The sequence below is a fragment of the Diplotaxodon limnothrissa genome, linkage group LG7 (assembly GCF_057381915.1).
Source record: "Diplotaxodon limnothrissa isolate DT_005_m linkage group LG7, D_limnothrissa_male_GT1.1, whole genome shotgun sequence".
In the NCBI taxonomy this organism is placed as follows: domain Eukaryota; kingdom Metazoa; phylum Chordata; class Actinopteri; order Cichliformes; family Cichlidae; genus Diplotaxodon; species Diplotaxodon limnothrissa.
Window position 1 is genome coordinate 45,791,432 of NC_140602.1, and position 27,956 is coordinate 45,819,387.

Genomic DNA, 27,956 nt, shown 5'->3' on the forward strand with positions numbered 1-27,956 from the left:
AAAGCTACTTTTAGCCACTCCCTTATTGGAAAGGGGTCACCACAGCGGGTAGCTCCGCGTGTTTTAATTTGGCTGTTGTTTTTCTTTTTTTATGTCCGAATGCCCTTCCTGACGCAGTCCTCAAAGGGATTCGTGTCTCCTCCCCGGATACTGGGGGTTCCTTCGCTTATTAGGCGAATTTGAAAACCACTACAGCATGGAGCCACTACAGTGGTCCATTTAATACTGCACATAAATGTATGAAACACTTTCTGATACAAAAATATTCTTCTATAATGCAATAAACTTTGCATTGAAACAAAAAATAGTCTATAAACACCAAAAAGATAACCAGGATACAATACATAAAACAATCAATATAAAGAATAAATAACGTATAAACAGGTGTGACAACAAAAACTTATATATATATATACATATATATATATCTCCATTACAGGACCATTTTTACATTCTTGCTTAGCAGCGCAAACTCCCTTTATATCAGTTTTACAGGAGTCCTTCACGCTCTTTCACACACAAGTAAGCAGTCTTCTGCTGCCTCCATGTGGACGGCACTTTTACTACTTGTGAAAAAAAAAAAAAATAAATCACACCAGAGTTGTCCGTGTGCCTAACTGATCTTCTGCAGCAGTTTATCCTCAATGAGTTCAAACTGCACACTGACGGACATTTCGGCGATGAACTGGTCACATCCTTCCTTGGTCACCTGTTTGCAGTATCGCAGGTCGATATGGCAAATGCTTCCACAGCGCTTGAAATAGGTCAGCGACTGGTCTGTGACCCTGTTACAGACTGCAGGGAGAAATTGGGTTGGGAAAAAAATTAAATGGTGTATAACAGGTCACCTGCGCTGAAACAGACTCTGCACACGCATGGATTAATCAGCCTTTTGGGACAGGAGCTCAAACGGTCTCAGTATGGTGAGGTTTCTAAAATGGCCCTTTGATTTACCGCGTTTACCATTTGATAATATTCTTGGAGGAAAAGTATTGAGTTATTTTTATCAGTTCTGCACAGGCCACTGAACAAGATTTCCTCTCCAAAATTACAGTACTGTGCAAAAGTCTTGACTCACCCCTCATTTCTTTATGCTTTGGATCCAAGGAGCCAGATTTTCTAGGAATTTCTTCATGCGATCTTAAGCAATAGGCTTTGTGAAGGCAATTTTTCTTACACACTGGCTGCTTTTCACTATTTTTCAGTCCAGTCCTTGTACCTGACATTTTCAGAGTAATGTTTTTGTTTGTCTGTTTGTTTGTTAAGCCAAAGCCACTTAAGACTGACCTATGAATCATTTAAGAACCAAAAAGGTACCTAAATCTAGGGATAAACCAGTGTTGTATCAACACATAACAGAAAGCTTAGCAAAAAAGAAATTTAAAAAACATTACTAGTAGCCAGTCAGCTCTGCCTGGTGCGCAATGCAAAACTAAACAAGCACAGGACCAAAGAAGAAGTGGCAGGGCTACAAAAATCTATCTACAACAGATAAACAGTATCTGAAAGCTGGGTCCTGAAGAACTAGAAAAACATCCAAAGACTGAACACAGGACCTGAGACATGCACCTGGCCCCTCAGTTGATCCATCTACTGTTCACTGAAGCCTACTTTGCGGTCTACAAACATCAAGTCAGAATCAGTCTCAGTGGATGGCTGGCTGTCAAGACGCCACTCTTAAGGATTTGAAATCATCAATTATCATCATCGTTCGTTTGTATGGAGATACAACAGTGAGTGTCTACAGCCATCTGGTATTGTGGATCTTGTCAAAATTAATGGAATTATGAACGCAGGAAAGTACCGTCAGATTTTCATTCACCATGTAATACCATCTGGAAAGCATCTGATTGGCAGCGGCTTCATTTTTCAACATGATGCACTGCTAATACAGTAAAAGCATACCTGGATAGACAAACACATGACGAAAACACCATCAGTCATGGATCAGCCTCCTCAGAGCCCAGACCTCAGCATTACTGAAGTAGTGTGGGATCATCTTGACAGAGAGCAGAACAAAAGGCAGCCGACATCCAAAGTAGAGCTTTGAATGTCCTTCAAGAAGCCTAACCCTAAGAGAGTTCAGGCTATGTTAAAGAATAAAGACCGAATATTGACTTTTAATCTCATTAAAACTGCACAAACTGTTTTTGCCGTATATGCTGTACTTCAGTGTATATTTGCACAATTTTTAATAAACTTCTGCACCTAATTTCAATTTTCCCAGCAACATATAAAGGAATGAGGGGTGATGGGAGTTATTTGCACAGTACTATAACTGCATTATTTATTAATATTGGACCCAAGTTTTCTAAAGCACGGTGTTGCTAATGGGGCTAAATATCAAGCTGTTTTATACATTCACTGGGATTATCTAAAGGGGACAGAGGTGATAATTCAGTATTCAGGTCTAATACATTTTGATTTCAGCCACAAGTCAGTGCAATGAGTCTAATCCAGGCAGATTTAGAGCCTACAAAGACAGACTCATACCTGACAGATTGATGTCAGTGAGTGAGTCTCTGGTGGTTGTCCCCGCAGCAGTCAGGATGTTAACCGACTGGTCAGTAACGTGGTTGCAGTAGCTGAGGTCCAGCTTAGATAAGAGGGGCATGTAACGAATGATGAGGCGCAGAGACGTGTCAGTGATGTCCAACCCTGCCAGACGCAGGTCCTCTACGTTACGCAGTTTACTCCTGTTGTCCAACTGACCTACAAAATGTGTAAAAACACAGGGGAGGAGATTACCAGAGGGATTAAGTAAAGAGAGATGATTCATGGTATATAGTTAATGAGCATGGAAAAGAAACAAATCCCCCAACAGTGAAGTAATCCTACTAACAACTGCTGTCTCTGGATCTAAAGCCTGACATAACTCATCTCTCTGCCACAAAGCTGCATTGTTGTCTACAAACAACATTAAAGGCACACATCGCACATCTGGGTGACATGTTCCTACAACATGGCTGCTTTAGCCAAGACTCCAATTTTGCATTCATTCATGGCTGATAATTCTGCATTCAACAGAAAATACACCAGTTACAGCAATTTGCTAAATTGGAGAGGCCAGACTTTTTAAATGTATGCAGGTCTTCAACAGGAACCAGTGGGTTGGCTCTCGGTCTGAGTTACAGACCAGGTAAGGAAGTGGCCAATTATTGATAGACTGATTAATTTGATGTTTTATTTTGGTCAGTTATCAGAATTTGTTGACACAGAGCTCTTTTCATTCATTTCTGATACTACTCAAAGGTCTCAATTTAGTTTAGGTCAGGATGCTGCCTGGACAGACCCTGCAGGACCACTTTAAAGTCAAACAATGAATTGCTCTGTCTTCACATGGGTTCAGTAAGAAATCAGACAAACTAAGAACTACTGAGCAGGGAGAGTAAAGTATGTTTAAAATCCTGCCCGAGGCAGTATTTATAGTCTACATATTATTTATGATAAATGCAATTTACACTACTCTTGCTCAATCTCAGTCTTAATTTTTACTCTTCTTTAACTTTGCCTCATTTTTATTTTTATTGGGGGGGGGGGGGTTCAAAGTCACTGTTGTATGCAGATTTTGCACACATCCATCACACAGTAAAGGCCCTTCACTATGCACCTGAAACATTTTAACTTTGTTATTTATCTACAGTACACAGTACTATTGTTATTCTTAATGCTGTAACACAATAATTTGCCTTTTAGGATCAATCAGTTAATCTATGCACCAATCAATCTACTTTTCCTATCTATTATGGCCAAACACCTCCACTTTGGTCTCAAAGTCTTGTGGTTTGCGCAGATGCAAACCTAAGCCTCTTTTTTAGAGAGAAGATACATTCCCCTGGCAACCCTTTCAAAGAAGTCATACTTGTTCAGTCTTTTTTCCAATTTTGCCGTCACGAGCTTTGACATGCAAAATGCTAACAGAGACTTGTAGTCTCTGAGATGTAGCTCTTGTGTTTTTCTGCACATTGCACAGTCTGACTTTGGGGAGAATTTGCTGGGACATCCATTTTGCCACTGAGGTGCTCACACTTGCTGATGATCACTTAATCAAGTGCTTTTTTTTAGCAGCACCTGGCTGCTACTGACCTTCTTAATCCCTATGAAAGCTGTAACAGTGTATTTGGCTTTCACAGGACTCTATGCATGTGATAGAACTGCCATTTGACTGTGGAGGCTTTTTAAAAACAGTTTTAACAGGTTGAGATAAATTCAGGGGAAGGGCATGTGTGAAAACAGCTCTCAAAGATATTTAGTTTAGTACATAAACTTCATCTGAGCTTGTCTTTAGATGAATTTGTATTCTACCATTGTGAAACGGAGTGACTTGAAGTATAGTGATTCAGAAAAGAAAACACAGACAGAGTCACTATACCAACAATCTCCTTTCCCCCCCTCTGTAATCAAGCTCTCTCACTCAGTCAATAATGTTGTCCTGGTGTTCTGTGACAGAAAAACGGTTGGTACCTGGCCTATTATCTGTGGGAGGCGACAGCAAGTCTCTCATCTGAGCGTCTTTCAGTCCCTCGACCCACTGAACATCCAGAGTTCGCAGGAGAGGACAGCTGGAGGTGCAGAGAGCAGAGACGGCTACCCATGAGCATCCAGAGAGAAGCAGCACACGTAGACCTGCAAGGACACAAAAAACCTTGTTATAGACAGTTCTTAAAGTTTGGTTTGCTGTTTGATTTCATGTGGACAAATGCAACAATGTGGCATCTGCTTCTTCGTTTTCTGTCTCAGATGCAGTATTCTTGGTGTAGCAAAGAAAAAAAAACATCCTCTACAAATGTCAGCACAGAAAAATTACATTTAATCAAATACTCCCCCCGAAAAAATAAATAAATAAATAAAATAAAACGCACATAATGAATGGATTTGAATTAGAAATTCTCTGGAAGATTGAACAGTGACATACCATCCACTCCGATACAGTATTATACATTATAACGTATACAGCTGCTGGCAATGACCACAGGGTGAATCAATGCACCCTCGTGGCTACACAGGTGTAAGTAAAACCTGTTCACACCACTCTTCCAGAAACCTTATGAGATGAGCTGCAGCGACGACTGTGGCTGCGATTTGGGCTGTGTCTGGAAAGGTTTAACACCAACTACATGCACTGGTTGCATTACATTTATGTTGCAGTATTTCTGAACTCTTGGAATGCTAACACATACTAACACGTGAGCTATATAAGGACCACAGATCTAAATAATTTTATTACCACAGAATCAGCCATAAACTCCAAACCATAACCACATTTACCTCCACAACCAGGCAGAGCAGCTGCAGCAGAGCTAACAGGCATTAGCTCTACACTGCGGCCACTCTGCCTGTTGAAACATCCTTTCAATAGACTGCAAATATCCTCTAACAGTACAGCATAAGCCTCAAGAGAAAAGGAAAAATGATTCTGAATGATTCCCAAAAGTAGTTTGAAAATATTTTTTCCCATATGTGACCATTAGGGGGCTCTGTAACATGATGAGCTCACTACATTTGGTTTTGCAGTGAGACAAACGTGCTGACCCCCCCCCCCCCCAAAAAAAAAATAAAATTACATGATATTGCCTTATATCTGGTTTATTTGCCACAATTATGGCCAAAGGGTGGTAAAACTGTTTTGCAGCGAGTCTCTTTCTTTTCATGACTAAGCTGAGAGTGAAGACGTAAGACAATTACAAATTGTCCCAATCCATTTTGAGTCAGTCCTCAATGGACTGACACTACATAATGAGTTAGTCTCAATACATATTGATTGAGATTAACTAGTTTTAAAAATGTCTCTTTCTAAAGCCCGTCAGACCAACTCCCTAAATTGTGTCATGTTTCCGGTGTTAATAAACGGATAAATACACAAAACTGCCACATAAAATCCTTCATCATTACCTGTACATGTCACTAAGGCTGTTTCATACAGACACAAACACACCTGTGTAGATGGGTGGATTTACTTACCTGGAAGTCTGTTGATGAGCCAGCTGAGCTGCTTCTTGGAAATGTTGGTCCAACTGAGGTCTAGGGCTACCGGCTGTCTGCGGATGATCCCGCTCAGCATCAGGGGAGTGATGGACTTGCAGCGGTTCAGATTGATGTGCTTCCAAAGCCTTTTGTCACAGCACCTGATGAGAGAGACAGCGGACGTTTTCGCTGGACTGCTGTGTGATGAAGTGCAGAAGGCACGTTTTTCATCTTCACCATCTTTCTACTCACCATCTGTTCCAGGTCCGGCAGACACGCATGCAGACGCAGAGATCTCTGTGACTGAGGTGACCGAACACCATCATCCAGGTCTCTCGCTGCATCACATGCGCTTCGCCGTCGTTCAGGGGCAGTCTGTCGGGCGGGGGGCTGATGGGAGGGGGCCGGATCACGTGGCGCTCCATTTGGATACACTTCGGTGGCGACCGGCAGGGAAGCGGTCGAGGGCATATTGGTGCGATCGGTGTGTTTCTGTTCCAACTGAGCGGCGAGTAGCCACGCGGCATCCCGTTCATCTCCCGCCCCCGGTGTCGCAGCCAGTCGCCCAAGTCGCTGCTGCCATTATTAAGAGGCCACCTGGGCTTCTGTTCGTCCACTTCACTCTCGGGCTCAGATTTCACTGGCCTTTGATTCTGATTGGTCAAGCTGTCTTCTGTTTTCAGCGGCAGTCTGTTTTGATTGTTTACGCCTTCTTCCATTTTAAGGGCTTTACGACTCGGATTGGCAGGTGGGTCCTCAGTTTTTAGTGGTTTTCGGTTCTGATTGGTCAGGGAGTCTTCGGTCTTAAGTGGTCGACGATTGAGGTTGGCTGGGCTGTCCTCCTCCTTCTTCACTGAGCCCAGCTTCTGGCTGCTCAGACAGTCTTCTATCTTCGGAGTCTCCTGGCAGAACTCTTTGCTCGCCTCCTTGTTGGGGAGCCGCTTACGCTGATGTCGTGCTTTAAGCTGAGCGGAGCTTCTCTCTTGGGCTTCTCCCGACTCACCGCTTGGTCCCGCTCTGGGAGAGTTAGAGGATGTCTGGTCACTTTCTCTGGCTGCAGACGTTCTCAGCAGCGGGCTTAGAAGGACCTTAGCTTTGTCCTCTGCATTATTGTCCCTCTCTTTTTTCACCGTCACCTCTTCCTCAGCGTCCCCATCTTGGTCCTCGTCGTCATACTCATTTTTCTCCCTTAAATGCATCCTCTCCAAGGACAGCCCATCTTCTTCATGATCCTCCTGGTCGTCTTCTTCATCACCGTGATCATTCTCTCTCTTAATATGCTGAAGCAGCTTCGAAGTAAATGAGTCATCCGGTTTTGAAAGCTTCTTCTAAGAAAGAAAAGAGGGAGTGTAATTATGTTTTGAAAGCAGACAGAATTATCAGTTTTTCCACATAAAGATCAGGACTTTCAATTAAGTTCTTGTTTCTTTGACATATTTTAAATATATTCGAGTTTTTAATTAAACATCTGCAGACAAATATTTGAAAACTTTAGTGCCTGTCTGCATTTTATGCAACATCTTAAACCAAAGTTGACAAAAAAATATCGTACTCTGCAAAAGTCTTGAGCCTCATTTATTTAATTTTCACTGGAAAATTACCACCTTAATCTCAAACACAGCCTGAACTCTCTTAGGCAGCTTTCTTGTCATTTCTTCAGGTCTTTAGGAATAGTTCTCCAGGCTTCTTGAAGGACATTCAAAGCTCTTTTTTGGATGTCGGCTGGCCTTCGTTCTCTTCTGAGGAGGCCCATCCATGACTGATAGAGTTGCACTCCGTGTTTTCCATCCTGGTATGCTTTTACTGCGTGCTTTCTACATGAGATTGCATGGTGGATCAAAATCTGACTGTAATTTTCTGCTTTCATAATTCCAACACCACTGGCTGAAATGCAGCCTTAAACCATGACAGAGCCTCCACCATGCTTTACAAACTGCTGTAGACACTCACTGTTGTATCTCTCCTCACCTCCTCCATGTGTATAGTTGTATAGTGTAGTTGTATAGTTAGTAATTATTACCTTTGTATCCCTTAATTTTACCAAAATTTAGCATGTTATTTATTTGTAATTTCTAGTTTTATATCTCTTGGAGATATATCTTTTATATAGTTATAAATGAACCATGGGGGCTTGGGGTGAAACAGAATTTCGGTACACTGTATACTGTGTATACTGCTGTATTGACAATATGAATCTTGAAATATATTGATAACAATTAACTAAAACTAAAAACTTTATCACTGCATAAGGCCCTTTGTCACTGATTTTCAGTCCAGAACTTGTGTAGTTTGTCATACCTCAGTCTGTTTCCCTTCTATAAGAATGGCTTCTTGACAGCCAACCTTCAACTAAGACCCTTTCTGAGGCATCAGTGAAAAGTAGATGGATCAACTGATAGCTCAGATGCTATGCAATGTGTGAAATCTTTGCTAAATGTTTTCCAATTTCTTGAGGACATGACTTTTGTTTTAGGCATGTCACGCCTTCTTTTTGTCCAGCTTCCTCAAATGTTTTAAGGACATATTGCACAGTATGCACTATGCTGTGAATGCATAAGGCATATGGTTTTCAGCTAGTTGCTCTTTGGAAATCACCTTCTGGGTAACGACATAATTACTACTTTATTTTTATCAAACTGTGTTTTCTTTGGCATTTTTCATAGATTCACCAAAATAAATGGGAACAGATTACATGTTTTAGAAACAGCCCGCTAGTAACAAAGTGCCAAAAGGATTCATAGATCACCGTTAAGCAGCTTACCTGGCATTGAAAAAACACTGATTTGAAAATGGTCAGATACAAAGACTGCTCTGAAAATGAGTGAAAAAGCAGCCAATGTCCAAAGAAAAACTTTGGAGGGCTGTAACAAAGCCAGGTGAACTATTGCTCAAGATCACTTAAAAAAAAAAAAGACAGTCTGACTTCTTAGAAGCAAAGTATAAAGAAATGAAGGGTGGTTCAAGAATAGTTATATTCTTCCATTTTTGGTTTTCTGCATCTTCACCGTTTGTAACATTTCCGACAACATTAAAAAACTATTTTAAATATATTTTTAAAAAGCCTAAATAAAAAAACTTTACAAAGAGACATGAGTCTTACCTTCTTTTTAACAAAGCTAGGCTCATCATTTGTGTCAAAAAGTTTCCTCTTTTTCCTAAGAGGATTGTCCTCCAATCTCGGCCGGGGCATACCATCTAGAGAAAGCAAGGGGGGGCGTTTTTTAGGAGGCTCCTCGTCATTTTTCTTTGCGATTACATCCCGTTCCACCTTCCTCTTCACAGCAGAAGTGGTAGTCAAGGCAGCAATAGGTGTTGGCGCCACCATGGGTAGGTCTGGCTCTTCCTTTGAATCTCGGTTTAACCTCGGTTCTTTGAGCAGCGAGCCAGGAAGGTTGGATGCATACTTAAACCCTGGGCCTCTTTTTTGCTTTGAGGCCAAAAGGTTAGGAAAAAAGAGAGCACAACTTTATTTTTCTGGTTCTTAGATTCTTAACTAAAACTCGGCTGTTTAACAAATGCATCACACACACACACACACAGAATAAAGTCCATACTGATGCTTACTTTTCCAGTTTTCCCAGCATGGTTACATTTTGGGCACTCCCAGCAGTTTGGCAGCTCATCATTGACTACTCCATTTGAATCTTTAATCTGAATAACAAGAAACACACTGGCTATTAAACAGCGTTTGACATGAAACGAGCAATTATTCAACAGCTGACTGACACTCAGGTCTTCACCTTGAGACAGTTAGGGTGAACGATCTCGTTACAGATGGAACACTCCATGAGCATAAGGTTAAACTTCTCTTCCTCATCCTCCACGGTGTCCTCCTTGCCTGCCTCGCCACAGACGAGACACACTGCTGTGTGGGGTAGGACGGGCTGGAGGAGGGAGAAAAAAAAAACAAAGAAAAGACAGTGCAGAAGATAAAGGCTCTGCATCAGCTCACTCTCGTCTTTTTAAGCAATTCTTTGTCACAACAAAATTTAACCCACACTTTTTCAGAAGGGTGAAACAAAGCAGAGCTGGAACTATTTGCTGCCATGGCTTTCAACAGCCTACTCCTCATATGACTCAACTAAGGACCCAGAAAATTTTAAATCCAATCTGAGTGATGGAAAAATGTAAATTGACTGGCATTTATATAGCTCTTTTCTCGTCTTATCGACCACTCAAAGCACTTTACACTACAAGCAACAGTCGCCCATTTACACACACGTACAGACAGATCGTTTTATTCTATACATCCAATACTTTCTCCATCATAGACACACACAAATCACTCACTGGAGGCAATCTGGAGTTCAGTTCCCAAAGATCACATGGACCAAACGCACAACATCAAGCCATTTGCTTCAGCTCCCAGCTTCCTCTATCTCCTCTGAGCCACAGCAACCTCAAAGTAATAATAATGTAATATTGATGGAAGATTGACTTCACTAATTGCTAAGACAGTAGCTGGTTTATAGAGTTGTATAAGCTACCCTTAATTGTGATCTAAAAGCCTGACAGCTCAAGTTTGCCACCATAGCTTTAAAAAAAATGACCTGATTTATTCATTCATTTATATTCCATATGAATCCAGAGTGTTATAGCCCTAACAGCTAGTTCATCATTTACCGTGAGGTTCCAAACAGATTTACAACAACATTAGCCAACTAATAAATGGGCTAAAGCAACAGAGTGGCTCTTGATGAACTGTGTGTAATCGCTGGCTCTGATGACTGCTCTCTATCTGTGTTAGAGTAAGTTAATATGAAGGGCGAGTTAAGCATGTTTTGCATTATTTAAACACGAGTCACGGTGGCTAAAAAGCCGAAGACCCGACAGCTCTCGCTATCTTTTAACTAGCATGATTAAACATTAAAACACAGTCCTTCTCATCATATAAAAGGCAGAAATAATCAAACTCAGCCTCTCTACAAGTCTCTGTCCTTGGTACTGAAACATTTAGACCAGGCCATTATCACTTTCTCCGTGCGTCTATATAATTGCTACTGTAACAGGTAATATCTGATACTGCTACTTGCATTCTTTTTTATTACACAGCTACAACAAACAGCAACTAAAAAAAAAAAAAACATTCAGGCAGCTACTCCAGAACCAAACATAATAAATTATAGTTATACTTATATAATAATATAATTACTATTTTCTTATAATAATTATAATAATTATAAGAAAGCCAGGCTTATGAGTTTCTCACTTTCTCAGTCATTGAGGTCATGAGCCATTCGGTCTAGCATTTGAGTCAAAGACAACTGGACTTCTTTCTATAGATTCATGAGGATGTTTCACCTCTTCATCAAGTGGTATCTAATCCTGGGATCTTTATGTTTAAGGTCACATGAATGTGTGAATGACAGCTGAAGCACCTGGAAAAGGACCTCAAGAATTGTCTTAAATGTGGTACCAACATCTGAAACTCTTCAATCAGTTCTGAGAACTCACCACACTCGAGAGGCTTCGTGAAACACCTTCACAAACCTAAAAGGAACTGCAGTTTCCTTCAATGCTTAAGACTACCATGACCTGGATGACTGAGAATCTACACAGAAAATATTGCCTAGGGAGGGAGGAACACCCTTCAATTGGTGCAGGAATATGAAACAGTATCAAGGAAGTTGACTAAAGGAACCACCTCTGCTTTAACCTAATGTGCAGACGCCTTGGGTCCACAGTCGAGGGACATAAAGCTAAGCAGAACCAGCTGCTGAGTGAAAGGATAACACTGGTCTATGTCACTACAGATGCACTCAAGGACAATAAAGTGATTGTGACTGAGACTTTTAGTTTAGCTAACAATAGATACAACAAACAGCTATCCTAGCTCTGTAAGTACTTTAAAGCTCACTGAGGCATTAGAAGTTGTTTGTTTAATCTGTAGAGAAACCAAGCTGTCGTTTGATCAGAGGTTAAATACTTGAATTATTTCTTGTCGAGAAGGTTTGACTTCTTCACTGATAGTGACACCAATATGCAAGAGACTTACATTTAAATAACTTCATCATCAAACAAAGAAGATACAGTAAGTTTTAGATAGCTTATGTAGGCGTTTCCATTCATTTTCAGTATTCATCCAAAGTGAATCACCCACTGGGTGTACCTCCTTATTTCACCAAAGGCTTTGAATTTGCCACCAATCAGGGACTTCAGGAAGTTAAAACAGTGAGTACCGTTTATATAAAACAGAAATGGAAATGTGAAACTAACAATTTTGAATATAAGTATATGAAACTCGTGGAGAGTCCTAGTAGATATGTCACCACAGCTGTGCAGACGCCTGCTCAGGCTCTTCAAGGTGCTGGAGGCATGTGGCTCCCAGGAGGCCAATCATTATCACTTGTTGTCGAGCTTCGAGCAGCATCAGTGACTATATCTGATGAGAATTACTTTCAATTGGAAAGAGCTGCTTGTTGGATTCCTATATTTGAAGCAGTGAATACAGCTGCTCTACTGGTATGAGTTTGGTGAACTTTTGTGATGGAAAGGAATCAGCTCTCCCAATTTTATTCTATTTTTTTTACATTAATGTGTGTTATTTATGATGCTTGTTCCCCTGTAGCCAACAAGCATACCACGATTTGTTTGTGCGTTCTCCAATGAGCACAAGAACCAATGTTAATTCGTTAACCAATACTTTTCCTCAAAGATTCTTTTTTTCCTGATGAAATTAAGATAATAACGGAATAAATCAACAACAAATCAAAACAAGTTGAAAGTACTCAGGACAGATGAGATCCAATCAGAAATAATGAAGCTGTGATGAAAGGCAGGACAAGTCGGAAGTGATCCAATGAGAAGTAATCTCCTTGTAATTGTGTAAGGAAGGATTCAGCTAGCATCCATGCTTCCTGTTTCTAATGAAAACGCGACAACATGTCAACGCTTCGGAACAAGAAAAGAGCAGATATGTGGAAGCTCTTCACATTTGATCTCAAAGATGAGAAGCTTTGTAAACTGTGCTGAGCGAACCCTCACAGCCCAACATTTACACTTTATATTTTAATCAACTGAATCAGCTTCAGATTTAGCCTACTATAATGATATTTAGTCTAATAAAACTATAAGAATTTAGATGCCTAACTTATGACTAAAACTAAATGACCTTTTAGTCAACAGACTACAACTACATCGAAATTGCTGTCAAAATTAATGCCCGAACTATACTTCAGCAGGAAATCTACCCTCTTTTAACCCTGCGGCATAACCTTCCACGTACCCTGACATCTATCTTCCGAGAAATTTAACTACATGTCAGGTCACGGCGTAGGGCTAAGATAGGTCATAAGTAAATTTCCTGCAGAAGCCTAAATCAGGCACACTTAGGAGTACATCCATCCATCCTCTTCTGCTTATCCTTTTCAGGATCACAGGGGGCTTGGAGCCTATCCCAGCTACCATACGGCAAGGTACAGCCTGGACAGGTCACCAATCCTACACAGGGCTAAAACAGTAAGAAAGGCAACCATTCACACTCACATTCACACCTACGGGCAATTTAGAATCACCATTTAACCTAACCCCACTAACTGCATGTCTTTGTACTAGGGCTGGGCCATATTATACCGTTCACGGTAATACCGGTATAATGTTAGGCAACGATAGGAAAATGAAATATCGCGATAGAATGGGAGTAAAACGCGCATGCGCAGTGCCTTTGTTTTCATACGCACATGGCCGATTGTTGAGTGAAACAGATGAACCAGAATTGGTTTGTAAAAATGGTGCAACTTCCGTGATGTGGAACTGGTTTGGTGTTTGTCCATCAGATACACAACAAAGCACATTTTTTTGCAGAACATGCAAGCGGCCGTTGTTATTGTCGTATTTGTCGGACTAAGATGCTCTTAAATCTGGGAGTAATCTGGGTCCTAAACTCCGTATACTTCAGGTCAAACAACACTGCAGCATCACTTAGAGTTAAAAACTGTCTAAATTCTTTCATCTTTAATAAAACGATCAGCATTGCTGCTTTACCAGGTGTAACTATAAAGTTTAACTTCCAGGCATCCATGAAAACAAAAGTTATTACATTTAACGGAGTTAGAAGTTAGCAGGAAGCTAGCGGAAGTTAGCTCACTAGTTTCGCTAGTTACCTAAGCATGATATTGCATGTTCTGACTGAGAGATTTCTGAAAAAAATCAAACGTACAGCTCTGCTATCACTTCCAACATAAATGAAGACAGGAAACTAAACAGCATTGACGTTTGCAGGGTTACTGAAGTTGGGCTAGCTGGTATATAATGATGTGCTACGTGATCGCTAGCGACACAGCTATGTTAGCATAACATAAACAGTGAAGCTGGAGGACGAACACTAACACTTTTCCACTTATAAAAGTTAACGTTAAGGTTCCTCATGGTTAGAGACAAATGCAATCGCATGGCAGGATGCTGTAAACGGACCAAACTTCAGTCAGGTGAACAACTGAGATAATCCATCCACAATACGAGGTTAGTCATTACTATACTGCAACAACATGGGAATAGAGCAGCTGCCAGAGAATTCAACATTAATGAATCAATGGTACAGAAGTGGAGGAAGCAAGAAGAATGAGTTTAATAAAGTTTGATTTATCTGACTGCTTTGTTTCGCTTAATGTGCCTTATAATCCTGTGCACCTTATGGTCCGAAAAATGCGTACTGCACACTGCAGTTTAATGTTGCAAAGCACCTCTTTTTAACTTCAGTGGATATTATACATGGTTATGCTCAGGATATGTCAGCCCATTTCTACTGGAAATGCCTTTTGGTTAAACTTTCAGCAAGGAATTTGCATTTGCACTGTTACATTTTTATAAAGCTTTAATGTACATAAAAACCAGCTTCTTGTTTAAGTGAAAATAAATGGAAGGTTGTCTTTTTGCGCTAGTAATGTTGTGGAGTTGTATTTTGTCTCGCATCAATTATATCGTCGGTTATATCGTTATCGCAAATTTTCAAATATATATCGTGATAAATATTTTTGGCCATATCGCCCTGCTCTACTTTGTACTATAGGAGGAAGCCAGAGTACCCAGAGAAAACATGCAAACAGAAAGGCCCCGGCCAGATGGTGGAGTCGAACTGAGGACCTTCTTGCTGCGACCCAACACTGCTAACCACCGTGCTGCCCACACTGATGACTACACCACACAAAAGTTCACTCACACACATCATACTTACAGCAATGCACTGCCTCATGATGCAGGACTGCTTCATGCGTCCCGGCCCGCCGAACTTCTTCATGTCTTTGCAGAAGTGACACTCTCCGCACTCCGTCCGCAGACACGCCTCGCATTTCCGACAGCGTGTCCGTCTCCTCCTGGCTCCAGATGTACCCCGGCTGGCCGACAGCTTGACCGCTGATGCGGGAGATGCTGCCATCTTAGGTTTTGGCCGGTTGGGAGGCCGGGGCTAAGGAAAAAAAAAAAGAAAAAGGAAAAAAGAAATGGTAAATGGCCTGTATTTGTATAGCGCTTTACTTAGTCCTTAAGGACCCCAAAGCGCTTTACACTACATTCAGTCATTCACCCATTCACACACACATTCACACACTGGTGATGGTAAGCTACATTGTAGCCACAGCTGCCCTGGGACGCACTGACGGAGGCGAGGCTGCCGGACACTGGCGCCACCAGTAGGCAACGGGTGAAGTGTCTTGCCCAAGGACACAACAACCGAGACTGTCGGAGCCGGAGCTCAAACCGGCAACCTTCCGATTACAAGACGAACTGCCAACTCTTGGGCCACGATCGCCCCAAGAAAGACAAAACAGAGAGGAGGACAAAGTGCGGTGCATCAGTAACGATAAGCCAACAAGTATGCACTTAAAGGTCAGATAGAGTCATGTGTTGGCAAAGAGTGAATGTTCAAAATATTCACCAAGTACATGTTAAGCACGCCGCGGGATGCAGCGCAGCGCAGTTAATTAATATAACAATTAGGATGTCATTGGCAAAGTACTCGCATCATTAGCTTTCACTACCTTTGGTTTGCATTGTTAATAACAAACCGCTGTACATGTTTATCATCATTCTGATGACTGATTATCTCCATTCTAATAATGAAGCTCTGCAGTCGAGCGGCCCTTTTAGAGCACACTTACAATCATGTTACATAAAAAGAAAAAAAAAGAAAAAAACAAAAAAAGAGGCAATTAAATCCAGCTGCGGTTGGTGCTACAGCTGATGTCTAAAGTACTGCCTGGACCCTTCTTTGTTTCCCCCCCATCTCTGGGTCAAGATTTCCAGGCGCAGACGAAAGCAAAAAGGAAAAAAAACACCTGCATTTATATACGCAAAAACAGCACATAACACATATCCACAAACCTGATCGAAACATGCTGCGCATAAACACATTATTCACGCCTGGTATAGCTCAGAGTACGAGAGAAAACAAACACATCAAAAACGTCCCTGGAGGCGTCTTCCAAATTTAGCACCTCAATTGCTTGCGTGTTTCTACTTCAAAGAGGAGCTGCACTTATGGCTACATTTCACACATGGATCACTAGGATCTATTATTCCATGGTTTACAGCCGTGCGCGTTATTAAATGTGCTCTATTTAACAGAAGTGGCCAATTGAAATGAGGGAGTCTTTGATCAGCATCATTATTTTTCTTGTGTCATATATATATATATATATATATATATATTTTGCCCCCACCCCCTCGGGCTCACATCCCCACCACAACAATGTATTTTTAACATGAAAACCACAAGTCAAAACACTGCCAGCCATGCCACATGAAGAAAAAAATCAAAAATAAAAAGAGTGGAGTGTGTGAAATGAAATAAACATGAACGAGGAGTGCAAAACACTGCAGCTCCTGGAAATGAAGATCGGATTTCTTTAGTTACATCGGCAGTGCAGATTTTCCTAGTGTCAGCATAGCAACAGCCACGTCCCATTCCCTAACAGAACAGTCTATGACACACGGACTTGTAACCAATAAGAACTGTAATGAGACCATCTAACACAAAAAAAAAAAGAAAAAAAATTAAGTAGGCTCTGTCTTGCGCACATTGTAATAATTTATTCCAACAATAGCCACAGAATTGACTGACATAGGCAGTCAGATATGTGGTGACCAGACAGGATTAGCGGGAGATATTGGTGTGTGTGTGTGTGTGTGTGTGTGTGTGTGTGTGTGTGTGTGTGTGTGTGTAGGATGGGATGGTTGGGGAGGGGGTGGGATTAAGAAGAGAAGAAACAATGAAATGAGACCAGATTACCCAGCAAAACAACACACATGATGTTCTGCAACTCAGCTTTTGCCATTTTAAGTGTCAGCTGATGGGCTGAAGTTGCAATAGATTCACACGAAACAACAAGTAACCAGGCCGTGCAGGAACACTGCCTCCATTCATGTTTGTTTATGTCTGTGACATGAACCACAAGGAGGCAGGTTTTGGATTGTAGTCTATATTTTCCACCAATTCCCCCTCCAACTCTGCTCCCTCCCTGCAGACAGATAAGTGGGGTGATCTCTAAAGCAGATATCCTTCTGACACACAATTTTCAATCACAGGAAAGGCTGGCAACAGCAACATCACCAAAGACAACCAACTTCCCTTAAATCTCAGTAAGTACTCCCTGTATCTGCTCATGTTTTTTTGCAATGATATCCAAGAACTCCTGACAAGAAAATATGTCACCGGTGGCAGCTAAGCCTTCATCAGCATGTTTCAGGAAAAGCAGCCAATGAAATCTGTATTATGTAGCGTGTGCCTTTTTACAGCAAGAAGGATGGACATTTGTCCCCTTTGTGCAGTAACAAGGACAGCATGGGTGACCCGCTAGTAATTTCTTAGCACTACAGAGCTCATTCAGCTGGAAAACATTATGAGGAGCAGACCCTTATGTTCAGTGACACAGCCCTGAGCTAGTAGGAAGATACCCATCATTGCAGTGAAGACAGCACACACACGAACACACACTGCACACAATATGGCAAACTTCACAATCAGATAGCTGACAGCAGTAATACATGGAACACTGTGATGATCTAAACTCTGCACTGACATAAACACACCATGTTCACGTTGCTCTGATGCAATAACGGTTCCTGGTATTCACAATTTCTCTTCAAGGGGATATAGATAAGTAAACTTTTCAATGGAGATCAATTACAATGTCAATCAGTTTTAAAATCTCCATATATACAGAGCATGCATCGGAGATATTGAGACCACACAGCACAAGCAGATAATCGGGCAGTGATATTTCACAAGTTGCTCAGGTTGAAGTTGAACTGCTATGCTTTGGAGCAACGCAGTGATTTAACAGTTATACAACCTGCTGTGGACGTAATACATCCCAAAGATGTTTGAATAGTTGAACTTTGGGATAAAACTTGGAGGGGGGAAAAAGCCTTTTTAATATCTGTCAGCAGAGCAGAATTGACTCATTCATCTGCAGTCAGCATTTTTTTAATCTAAATGCAGGCACAGGCTTAATGTAAGGGGGGTGTGGTTCAGAGTAAAGAGTGTAGGGGGGGAAATATTTGAATTAACAATTTCCGTGCAAGTCCCATCGTCTAACGTTTTCACAAAAAATTATGTCTTTTCATTAACGCACACTGAAAGAAAAACCTTCCCCTTTTGTTTTGGTTTACCATGACATGTATTCTGATATCAATCGATAGGTTTACAATCAGACCGTTAGAGATTCAGCTCCTGCATCTTCACACAACCAATAGCAACCTCGAGCTACATAAACAGAAGCTCCTATTGCTGGATTTATCTGATAATAAAAATGCAAGCACGCACGCACGCACAAACAACAAATCTACCACAAAAAAAGAAGCAAAAAAAAAATAAAAACAAAGGCAAAAAAATAAAATAGAAAATCAAAGCCCAAGCACAGAAGATAAACTGAATCAGTGCTTTTGTCTTCAGGTATCTCCATTACTTCACTGCCCTGTGATGCTGCACACTGCTCTGTCTCACACAAGCATTCCTCTGGCGGCCTGCTTACGCCTGCCTGCAGGGCTTTTAGGGTGCTAACCTGCTCGGAGTCTGAGTCGTAGTCCTCATCATCGGCGCTCAGCGACATGGCCATGGCTGGTTTTCAGATACCGTCCAGCTTACAGCAAACTGACATGGCTGCAGTCTCCTCCTCCTCCTCCTCCTGCTACTGCTGTCAGGCCTATAGCCCTCCCTCCTGCTCCAAAAGCTCCACAATACCACAAGCAGATGTAGGAAACACATACAAGCCTGCCTCATTAATATGGATCGACTCACTGAGGAAGAGGAGGGGGTGCTGGGCAGCGCAGAGCCAATGGGAGGCTGCTGTGAATCAGAATATGCACTCGGGGGGAGTCTGCCTCCATCCAATGTGGAGAGAAAATGCAGTAAAGGTATTATCATATTTATGATGAGTAGCAGAGGGAGAGGAGAGCAGGCTCTGCACAGCCAGAGCCAGATGGCATCTCATTACAAAAGGCAAACACAAAGAGGCCCCACGACCAGCAGCTGGCCTTTGGAGAGCCCGGTGGGGGAGATCCTGAGGGTTTGTAAGACCCATACAAACTTCACTTTCATGCATTCCTGTAAAGCACATCTCATTCTTAAACTTTCAGCTGAGGCTCCGATGTCTTGTGTGTTTGTTTGGATACATTTTTAATCACACATATTCAGCGACTAAAATAGAGCAGCACCGTGGCATATTTAAACACTTCTAATTAAAATTGCAACCATCACACAGATTAAAGCCATTTATTCACATTTTGATTTGTTTTGGGATATCTTATGTTACACCGTGAGTGAGATAAGAATTGTACTGATATTAAGGAGCATGTTTTTTTTGTTGTTGTTGTTATATTTGGATAATAAATGAAAAGCCTCAATTATGACCTCACAGTCTGCTGCTCAGCTCATGGCTAGAGAAACTCAGGTAACATGACATCAAATGCACTTCGAGCCTTCTGACATCAACAACCATTTTCGTCTTACGATATCACAATTTCAAATGAACCGTATCGCGGTGTTTCGAACAAATGCGAAACACCGCATTTGTGGAACTCGACACCACTCAAAACATATGACAGCAAAAAGGCTAGCGAGGGCAATATTTCTGGATCTCTGTAAATATTTAGTCCCCCCAACGTAAAACGCGAAGGCTGTGACATGGTGAGACATGCCATATAATTTCTGCTCTTAGTAAACAATGTTTTTATGGACACTAAAGGCTTGTTTTGGATTCGGAAGGCACACCAAAAAGCATTAATGACAACAAAACACATGTCAAATTATGCAGAGGAGCAAAAATATCTAATCATTTACTTCATTAGGCAATACTGCAGCCCGTTATGACAAAATTATGCAAACTGTTAAATCTCCTGCTAAAGGGAAGGAGTGCAGTGAGTGGTGGGATGAGTGAGGGAAGACAGGACCTTAGCCATTAATAATTGTCCTGTACCAGATATGTACCTATATAACATAGGTAAAGAAATATATAAAATATGCACACCTGTATTGATAGGTAAATATCTATTTAAAATATACTCAGTGATGTTGCTTGCACCACAAATTTAAGCAAAAGGTGCATAAGCTTTGTACTACACAGGTATGTAGCACATAAAATGATTCTCAAGTGCCTGAAAATTAAGTAAAAACACTATATTTGCTGGAAAACAGATGTATTGCAGGTGACACTTTCTTACCTTTATGGTTTTCTTAGGCCAGTACACCACAGGATATCCAGTGATGGCTAATTTAGGGTCATCATCAGTATGTTCCTTTAAGACAACCTAGACGGGCACAGAGAACAAAATCAAAATAGGGCCGAACTATGATTCCTGTCTGTTAAGTAATCTGAAGGCATGCCGCAAACATGTTTGGTTTTTGGTTTTTTTACCTTTAAGTCATCCAACAGCGCTTGGGGGTTCTCTATTCCCATTGGAATACATTTCCTATTTTCCGGGAGTGACTCGAGCTTTTCAATCAGCGTCCTTAGCCCATTCAGTTCAAACTCTGTTAAATGAATCCATTTATTCTGAGGCTCTGAGTTTGGAGAGTCTGAAGGAGTTTTAAGGAAATCTAAAGAGGCCGAGCTGGGGTTACAGCTGTCCTCAGAGTCGATGGATAAAACAGCTTTGAGATGTTGGCCCTTCCCATTGTCGGGTGTGCAGGGTCCATCCTGAGGAACTCTCTCTAGTTTTTCACCCTGCTCATCTCTGACATGAGTCCCACACGAGTCCTCGTTCATGTCTTGACTCCTGGAGTCAGAGGAGGGGCTTTCTGTCTTTGACTTTGTCTCAAAATCTGCAGGGATGAAAGCAGATTTCCTATAATGGATGTTTTGATAACGGGCATACCAATGAGCAAATAATTTCTCTAGTTTGGGGAGCACCTGTTAGTAATCCTGAAATTATGGGTCAATTTGTAGGTTAGCACATATAACAAAGCAACAACAACACATCCAAACCCCTGAAACATTCAAGTTTGATCTAAAGTGACTTCCTGTGACATACCAGCTGGGTTAGGCTCCAGTCAGTGCCCCTTCCCCTCCCCGGCAACCACATGTCGCTAGGGAAAAATATGTATTACCCAACCAGCCGGCGAGCAGTTGCTGGTGGTTGTTGGTCACAAAGAGGTATAGAGTGCAATTACTTTGGTGCCGTAATTGAGGTTTTTCACTCACCCATAGATTCTTTACGGATCTCCTGAGAAAAGTAGGACCGTTTGGTAAGGCAATGCAGGTATCTCTCCAGGACATACCAGCATATCTCATAATAGAAGGGGAAACGAAACTTGGAATGAACCTGAAGGGATGACAAAACAAAAAAAATTAAAAATGACAGATTCAATTAAAGAACCATTAAAAAGTAAATGAAAATCTCAAATGGATGCTTTCAATGATTGGTCATTTAAGTAAGGTTAAAACAAAGTTGGCCTTCCATTACCACAAAAGCTTTAATGCATATAAAAAACAGCTTAAAGCGTAAGTCAAACTATAAAGGACTATAAGGAACGAGGCGGCTGCTATCTGTAGCAGTATCTTGTGCTCTGACAGTCAGAGGCTATGCAGAATTCTCAGTAATGCAACTGTAATCCCAGCAGACCAGCTCACATTTAACAGGAAGTGGAAAAAGATAGCCACAAAGATGTTAATGCACAACGCAAGTAAAATATAGAAAGAACCCAAGAAAGGGTTACTTTATCCAAAAATTAGTTTTGCAAATGCCCACACCTCTTATTCTCCTGTCTCTCTCAAGGGTAAACTTTTCACCTTCCCCTGGTTCTCAGAGAGATTAATTTCTCCCACGTGGAGTTTACTATATTGCAGTCCAGATCAGAGTTAAGCCACAAAGTGGAGAAAATAGACTCCTACCTTTGTCCTGTTCTCTATCTCATAGATGGTAAGCTGCATAGGAATGTTAAAGCTGTGCAGAATGTTGCCTCCAAACACCAGTGTGTCCACGGGAGTGTAGACAGCGTGGATCCACCCTTAATTACAGAGAGTTAAATGTGTTATAAAATGGTCAAATATTCAAAGCTGAGCATTAACGGAGCCTAATCTATTCCTGCTGGCTACTTTAAGACAACCATGCCAACACACCAGATGGGATGAAGAAGGTGTATCCTTGTTGAAGCTCCACTCTCTGGCATCCATCAGCTCGGTCTCCCAGGAAGACATCACTCTGCTTGCCTGACAGGACCCAGTCCTCATACAGGGCAAGGTTATAGGGAGTTGGAGGCACAAGCCAGAACACCTGAGGAGAAGCAGTCATTTCTACTTAGAGTCTGTAACTGTTAACAACATTCAAAGCTTTGAGGAATATTAGCAGACGTCTTCGTAGGTGTGATCAGTATATCCTAAAGAGGCAACCAAGCTTTACAAAGAAAGAATAAACTTACTTTCTGTCCCTTGAATACGTGATACCAAACTGAAGTTCCCCCAAAATCGATGTGGAAATCTGTGTAGCAGCCCTTCACGCTCATCAAACAATACCTACAAAGGAAATTAGAAAATCATCTAAGAGACAAGAAGTAAATAGGTAAACAGAAAAAAGTGGTAAACACAACATGGCTAATTACAAGGCAGCAATAATCTCAGGATGCTACCGACACAGGTAACTCTCGGGAGCGACACAGCGTAGAAAACACTTCACAATAAGGCAATTCTCCTCTAGAAATTAATTTAGGAATGATTAGAACCCCAAGACACAAATGATTTGCCAATTTAGCTAAAGAGTATAATCTCTAAGAGAATCCCCACTGACTTGGAGACATTTAAAGGAAAGCCCTTCTAAGGACATCTTGCACACGATGATACTGTGAATGCCACTGAGAGAGAATCTAACACCTTCACAAATAAAAAGAAGTTTGAATTTTGCCAGTTGAACCATCCGTCAAACAGCAAAGCCAAAATTAAAAATAAAAAAAAATCCTGACATCATTATTGACTATTTCACAGCTTTTTAATTTAAAGACTTGTGTGTTATCACCGCATGAAAGAAGACTGAGTTCCTAGTGAATCATAAATGAGAGCATATCCAGGGTAGCTTTCACTGCAACAATAATAAAAAATTTAACACTCCACAGCTATATCACGAGTTTCACCTCACTAGTTCTCGGCTGGACCCCGTTATGCCTTCAGAGCTGGTTTAATTCTTCATGGCATAGATTCAACAAGGTGCTGGGAACATACCTCAGATGTCGGTTCATATTGTTTTTGGTTTTTTTCCTGTTTTTTTTTTTTCTTTTTCTGAACTTTATTTGAAATTATAAAGCGAACAGTCAGTCATTCCAGTTCAGATGTTGGTTCATATTGATGTGAGGCCATTTGAGTACAGTGACATCAATGTCATGTTTAAAAGAAAATCAGTTTGAGCTATGTGATCTGGCACATTATCCTGCAGGAAGCAGCCATTAGAAGATGGCTGAACCACTGATACAATGCAGGAAGGAAGGAAGGAAGGAAGGAAGGAAGGAAGGAAGGATGGATGGATGGATGGATGGATGGATGCTTTCATGTTGGTCTGCCCCCATCTTAAAAATGTCAGTGTGGTCTTCTGCTGCTGTAGTCCAAGATATGCATTCAGAGATGCTCTTCTGCATAACTTGGCTGTAACAAGAAGTTGTTTGAGCTTCTGTTGCCTTCGTATCAACTCAAAGCAACCTGGATGGGTTGGCTGTGCAGTAAATCAACATTTTCATATGACCAGCGAGTCTGGGACCAACAACCATGCCACGTTCAAAGTCACTTATGTCACCTTTCTTCCCCATTCCCCACTCAGTTTGAACATCAGCAGGCTGATTAGATATTTGTGTTAATGAGCAGTTGAACAGGTGTACCTAACAAAAAGCTGGTGTCCAATTAAATAGAACAGGAGGTGAGAAACAACATGGGATGTGTCTTCATGCAACAGTATACTAGATTAACAATTTTAAAGTGAAGCCTCTAGGCAAAGGGGACACCAGTGAGTGTGCTGAAGGGAAAAATACAAGAGTACAGATGACTGAAATGTTTTAGTTTTGAAAATGGCTTTATTTTAAGTAATAGATTCTAAACTAGCTTCTGCACAGTGTGCTGAAATTGCAGCAGTAAAATAGTCTTGTTTGATATTCTACTCTGTTACACCCTAAACCACTGCCAGCATCTCCCTAACCTCTATGAACAATACAGGAGATTAGCAGGGTTTAAGTGTAACAGTAGAAAATATGGGCAGCTGACATTAAAAAGACAGGCAGCCCTGGTTTTGATTCATTTTGACTCTTCAACGGCTGATTGGCTGAGTGGTGTGTGTGTGCAGTCAGACCACAGTTGTTAGAAACCTTTCTCTTATGCGAGGAGGGGGAAAAAATCCTGCTGCCTAGCAACAACAAGGAGCACGTACAGGAGGTGACAGTATGCAGTACTCTACCGTGATGGAGCGATGGATGAGAGATGGGAGGAGAAACAGACATTTTCTACAAGTGTTTTCTTTTTATTAGTATTTATTTTCTTGCTCTACACACAGTTTTTTTTCACCCCTCGTAGACTGACACACAGCTCCAAAGAGAACTTCATAAAAACAAAAGCACAACAGTGCAATGCATACCTTTGCACTTTGGGGTATTTCATCTCTGAGATGATATTGGTGGCTTCAGTTTGGCTTTGTTTCAAACCAGGAGGCCACATGTTGTCCACCCAGTCCACTTGATCCACCTATAAGAGCAATCAAAGCAGCACCATTCAGCAACCAATCACAGTGTTCTATCATCTTCTATTTTTGTCATTCTTCTTTGAATCTTTCACCAGATTTGTGACCTCTATCAAACCTCTTATAGTATGATACACAGCGAGGGTCGGGGGCAGATTACCACTGTGGGACGCTTGATGAGGTTCTCCAGCTTGGTGTGGCTGAACTCCAAGCTAATGACATTGAACAGTTTGTCCCGCTCTTCCTCTGGCGTCTCATAATAGCGGACAAACTGAGCCATGCTCATTTCAGAACCTTTCTGAGTGCTCACATCCATAACGTCCACAGACCGGCGACTGCCTGCGAAAAACAACCAGGATATGATGAATTTAGCCAATGAGATCATACGCATCAACATCAACACACAATCCAGTGCAGTCTGTCTGTGAGTCGGCGTATGCTTTGTCATATTTATACACAGAGAAGTTGTACTGTTGCAAAATATTCTACTATGAACAAGAGCAGTACTTCTTATTTGTAATTCCCAAATTTAACCACTAGATGGGGCAACTACACCCCAATCATACCCTGGCTCAATTTCTTCCAGGGCACACTTAACATAATTATATTTCACTGCATTAGAAAACAGTCGCAAACAGAAAACAGCATGATGAGACCTTTAACATAACCCCACAATATGAGCAAGAGGCCCTGGGTGAACCTATCGTGATGATCCTACACACATAACACAATAGTACAAGAGGTAGACACAGACAGAGATACAGGCATACAGCAGAGTGACTAACAGATGCATGCTCACTAAATAACTTATTTCCTAAGAAAAATACAAAAAACAACACTGATGTATTAACATGCATGATTAAAATGTGACTTTTTTTGACGTTCTCTTCTATTTTTTATGTCCATTTCTAGCATTTGGCATCGGCAACATCCACTAGATTTGGATGGTTGGTAGGCAGATCAGTAAATAAATCATTTCTACTATATCTTTCAAGTTAGCAATTTCTATAATATCAGATAAAATTAGCAAATTGTTGTGACAAAACTAAAACAGCTACTCATTATCCTGAAACTTCCCACATGCCTAGTCATAGTTAGTGCAGACTGAACATGTTTCATCATAAATTAAATTAAAAGGAAATTTGACCATGAAACATGACTTCATTACATTTTTTTAAGTCAGCATGGAGCCTCACCATATCACAGACTGTTTTGGGGTTTGTTTGTTTTTTTTACTTTTTACAACAATGCAAAAGCCCTTATTCTCTGAAGAAGATGCAGATATACTTTGGTCGTGTTTGCACACAGGCTAAGAGTAATAAGTATATGCACGGGTAAAAATATGCATGTGTGTGCATCAGTGTCTACTTACCAACTAGTCCTTTAATTTCACTGACTGTGAATTCTGGATCTGGCATTCTGCATATTTATAGGAAAGGGATGCATGTTGTTTAGTTCCCAAAGACTTAAAACCATAAATATATATATAAATAAAATAGAAAGTAGGTTGAATCTACAGCATGTGCACAGGCATTGCACATTTAAAGGAAAGGTTTCTCACCTGATCCCTAATTGATCTTTCTCTTTAAAAATGAGAGGGATCCTTAGACCCTCCCTTTGCACATACTCATAAGTGAAGTCTGCAAGACAGTAGTTTTACATTTAGGTCCAAAGCAATTATTTGAAAACTACTGCAGTCACATGTAACCTATAAGAAAGCTAATATGCACCGTGCTGCTTTACCTTTACCCTCCATCACCCGGACAAAGTCTGCGCTGTAGCTGTCACTGAGGACCTTTTCCTCCACGCTGAACCCTCTGATGTTTACAATTTCCTCCACGTCAGACAGGTCCTCGTTTTCGTCGTACATCGTCCGGGAGATGGAGCGCTGCCATTGAAAACGAGATGTTTTACAAGACAAAAACAGAGCCACGCGGAAAGAGAGAACTCTTTCTACCCCAAAAGGCCACTTTCTGCCCCCCTTGAACGGTCATTGTGACTCGTGTGAGGGAACCGATCGTTAATTTTACGTGTGACTTTCAAACTGGAGCAGTGGGTTGTGCTAAAGTTTTGATAGTACTATAACAGCAGTCATTTCTTTGAATGTGTGAACTAGTGCAAAAACTACAAAGCCAGCTGTTTGTGATATTTTATGGAAGCGATTGTAAAATGTTTGCTCGACTCCGCTGCTCCAGATATTGATTTATCTCGTTTTAATTACGCTACGCTCGCTCAACTACTGCGATCAGAAAAGAAGTTATAGACTCTAAAATGCGACAGTTAGCCGTTTTTCCTCGTTTTGCTTAAACTTGGACATCTTAAGTGACTTGACAGATATCCCAACGCTCACAGTGGCGAGGGTTAGCTTAGCTAACTAATTAGCTCGCTGCCAGTCTCGCCTCATAAGCTAACATTTAACACGGCAGATGGTACACACCAGCCTGCGTCCGGATTCAGCACACGTCTCTGCGGCCTGAGCCATCGTCTTTTACGATTGTTTTCCGGCCACTCAGTTTCGCGAATGCATCTCCGTGCGTGGCGAAGTTGAGAGAAAACACTTAGCACGCTTTACGGGTTCAAAACAAGGGAACCATGTTTTTGTGTATTACGTCACCGCCAGGAACCAAAACATTGTTGGACAACGTCACGGCATGTCAGTACGCTTTTTAACCTCGCTCACCAACAATAAACATTCCCCACGTCACACGGTTTTATTGTAGTAGTGGGGGGAAAATGATACTAATACTGGTTAAACCCCCTGTTATCGAATAGCGCTGATATCTATTTTAAACATCAAGCAATAAAAAGGAGGTATATTTACTCACGTTTATTAAACTATAAAGAACGGTACA

The 27,956-nt window shown here is 41.2% G+C and overlaps 1 protein-coding gene across 1 annotated transcript; it reads right to left on the reverse strand.

Annotated features, from left to right (window-relative positions):
* Positions 1-459: 459 nt before the first annotated feature.
* Positions 460-27,688, reverse strand: kdm2bb (lysine (K)-specific demethylase 2Bb). Its single transcript, XM_085359757.1, has 21 exons — positions 27,542-27,688; positions 26,848-26,992; positions 26,666-26,744; positions 26,477-26,523; positions 25,265-25,443; positions 25,003-25,109; positions 22,817-22,910; positions 22,518-22,671; positions 22,290-22,405; positions 21,600-21,720; positions 20,814-21,220; positions 20,620-20,706; positions 15,137-15,367; positions 9,705-9,848; positions 9,529-9,615; positions 9,065-9,391; positions 6,217-7,292; positions 5,962-6,125; positions 4,465-4,626; positions 2,494-2,712; positions 460-795 (listed from the first exon to the last, which is right to left on the reverse strand). The coding sequence occupies exons 1-21, from the start codon at positions 27,584-27,586 to the stop codon at positions 614-616; spliced, it is 4,173 nt and encodes a 1,390-aa protein (XP_085215883.1). The 5' UTR covers positions 27,587-27,688; the 3' UTR covers positions 460-613.
* Positions 27,689-27,956: the final 268 nt, after the last annotated feature.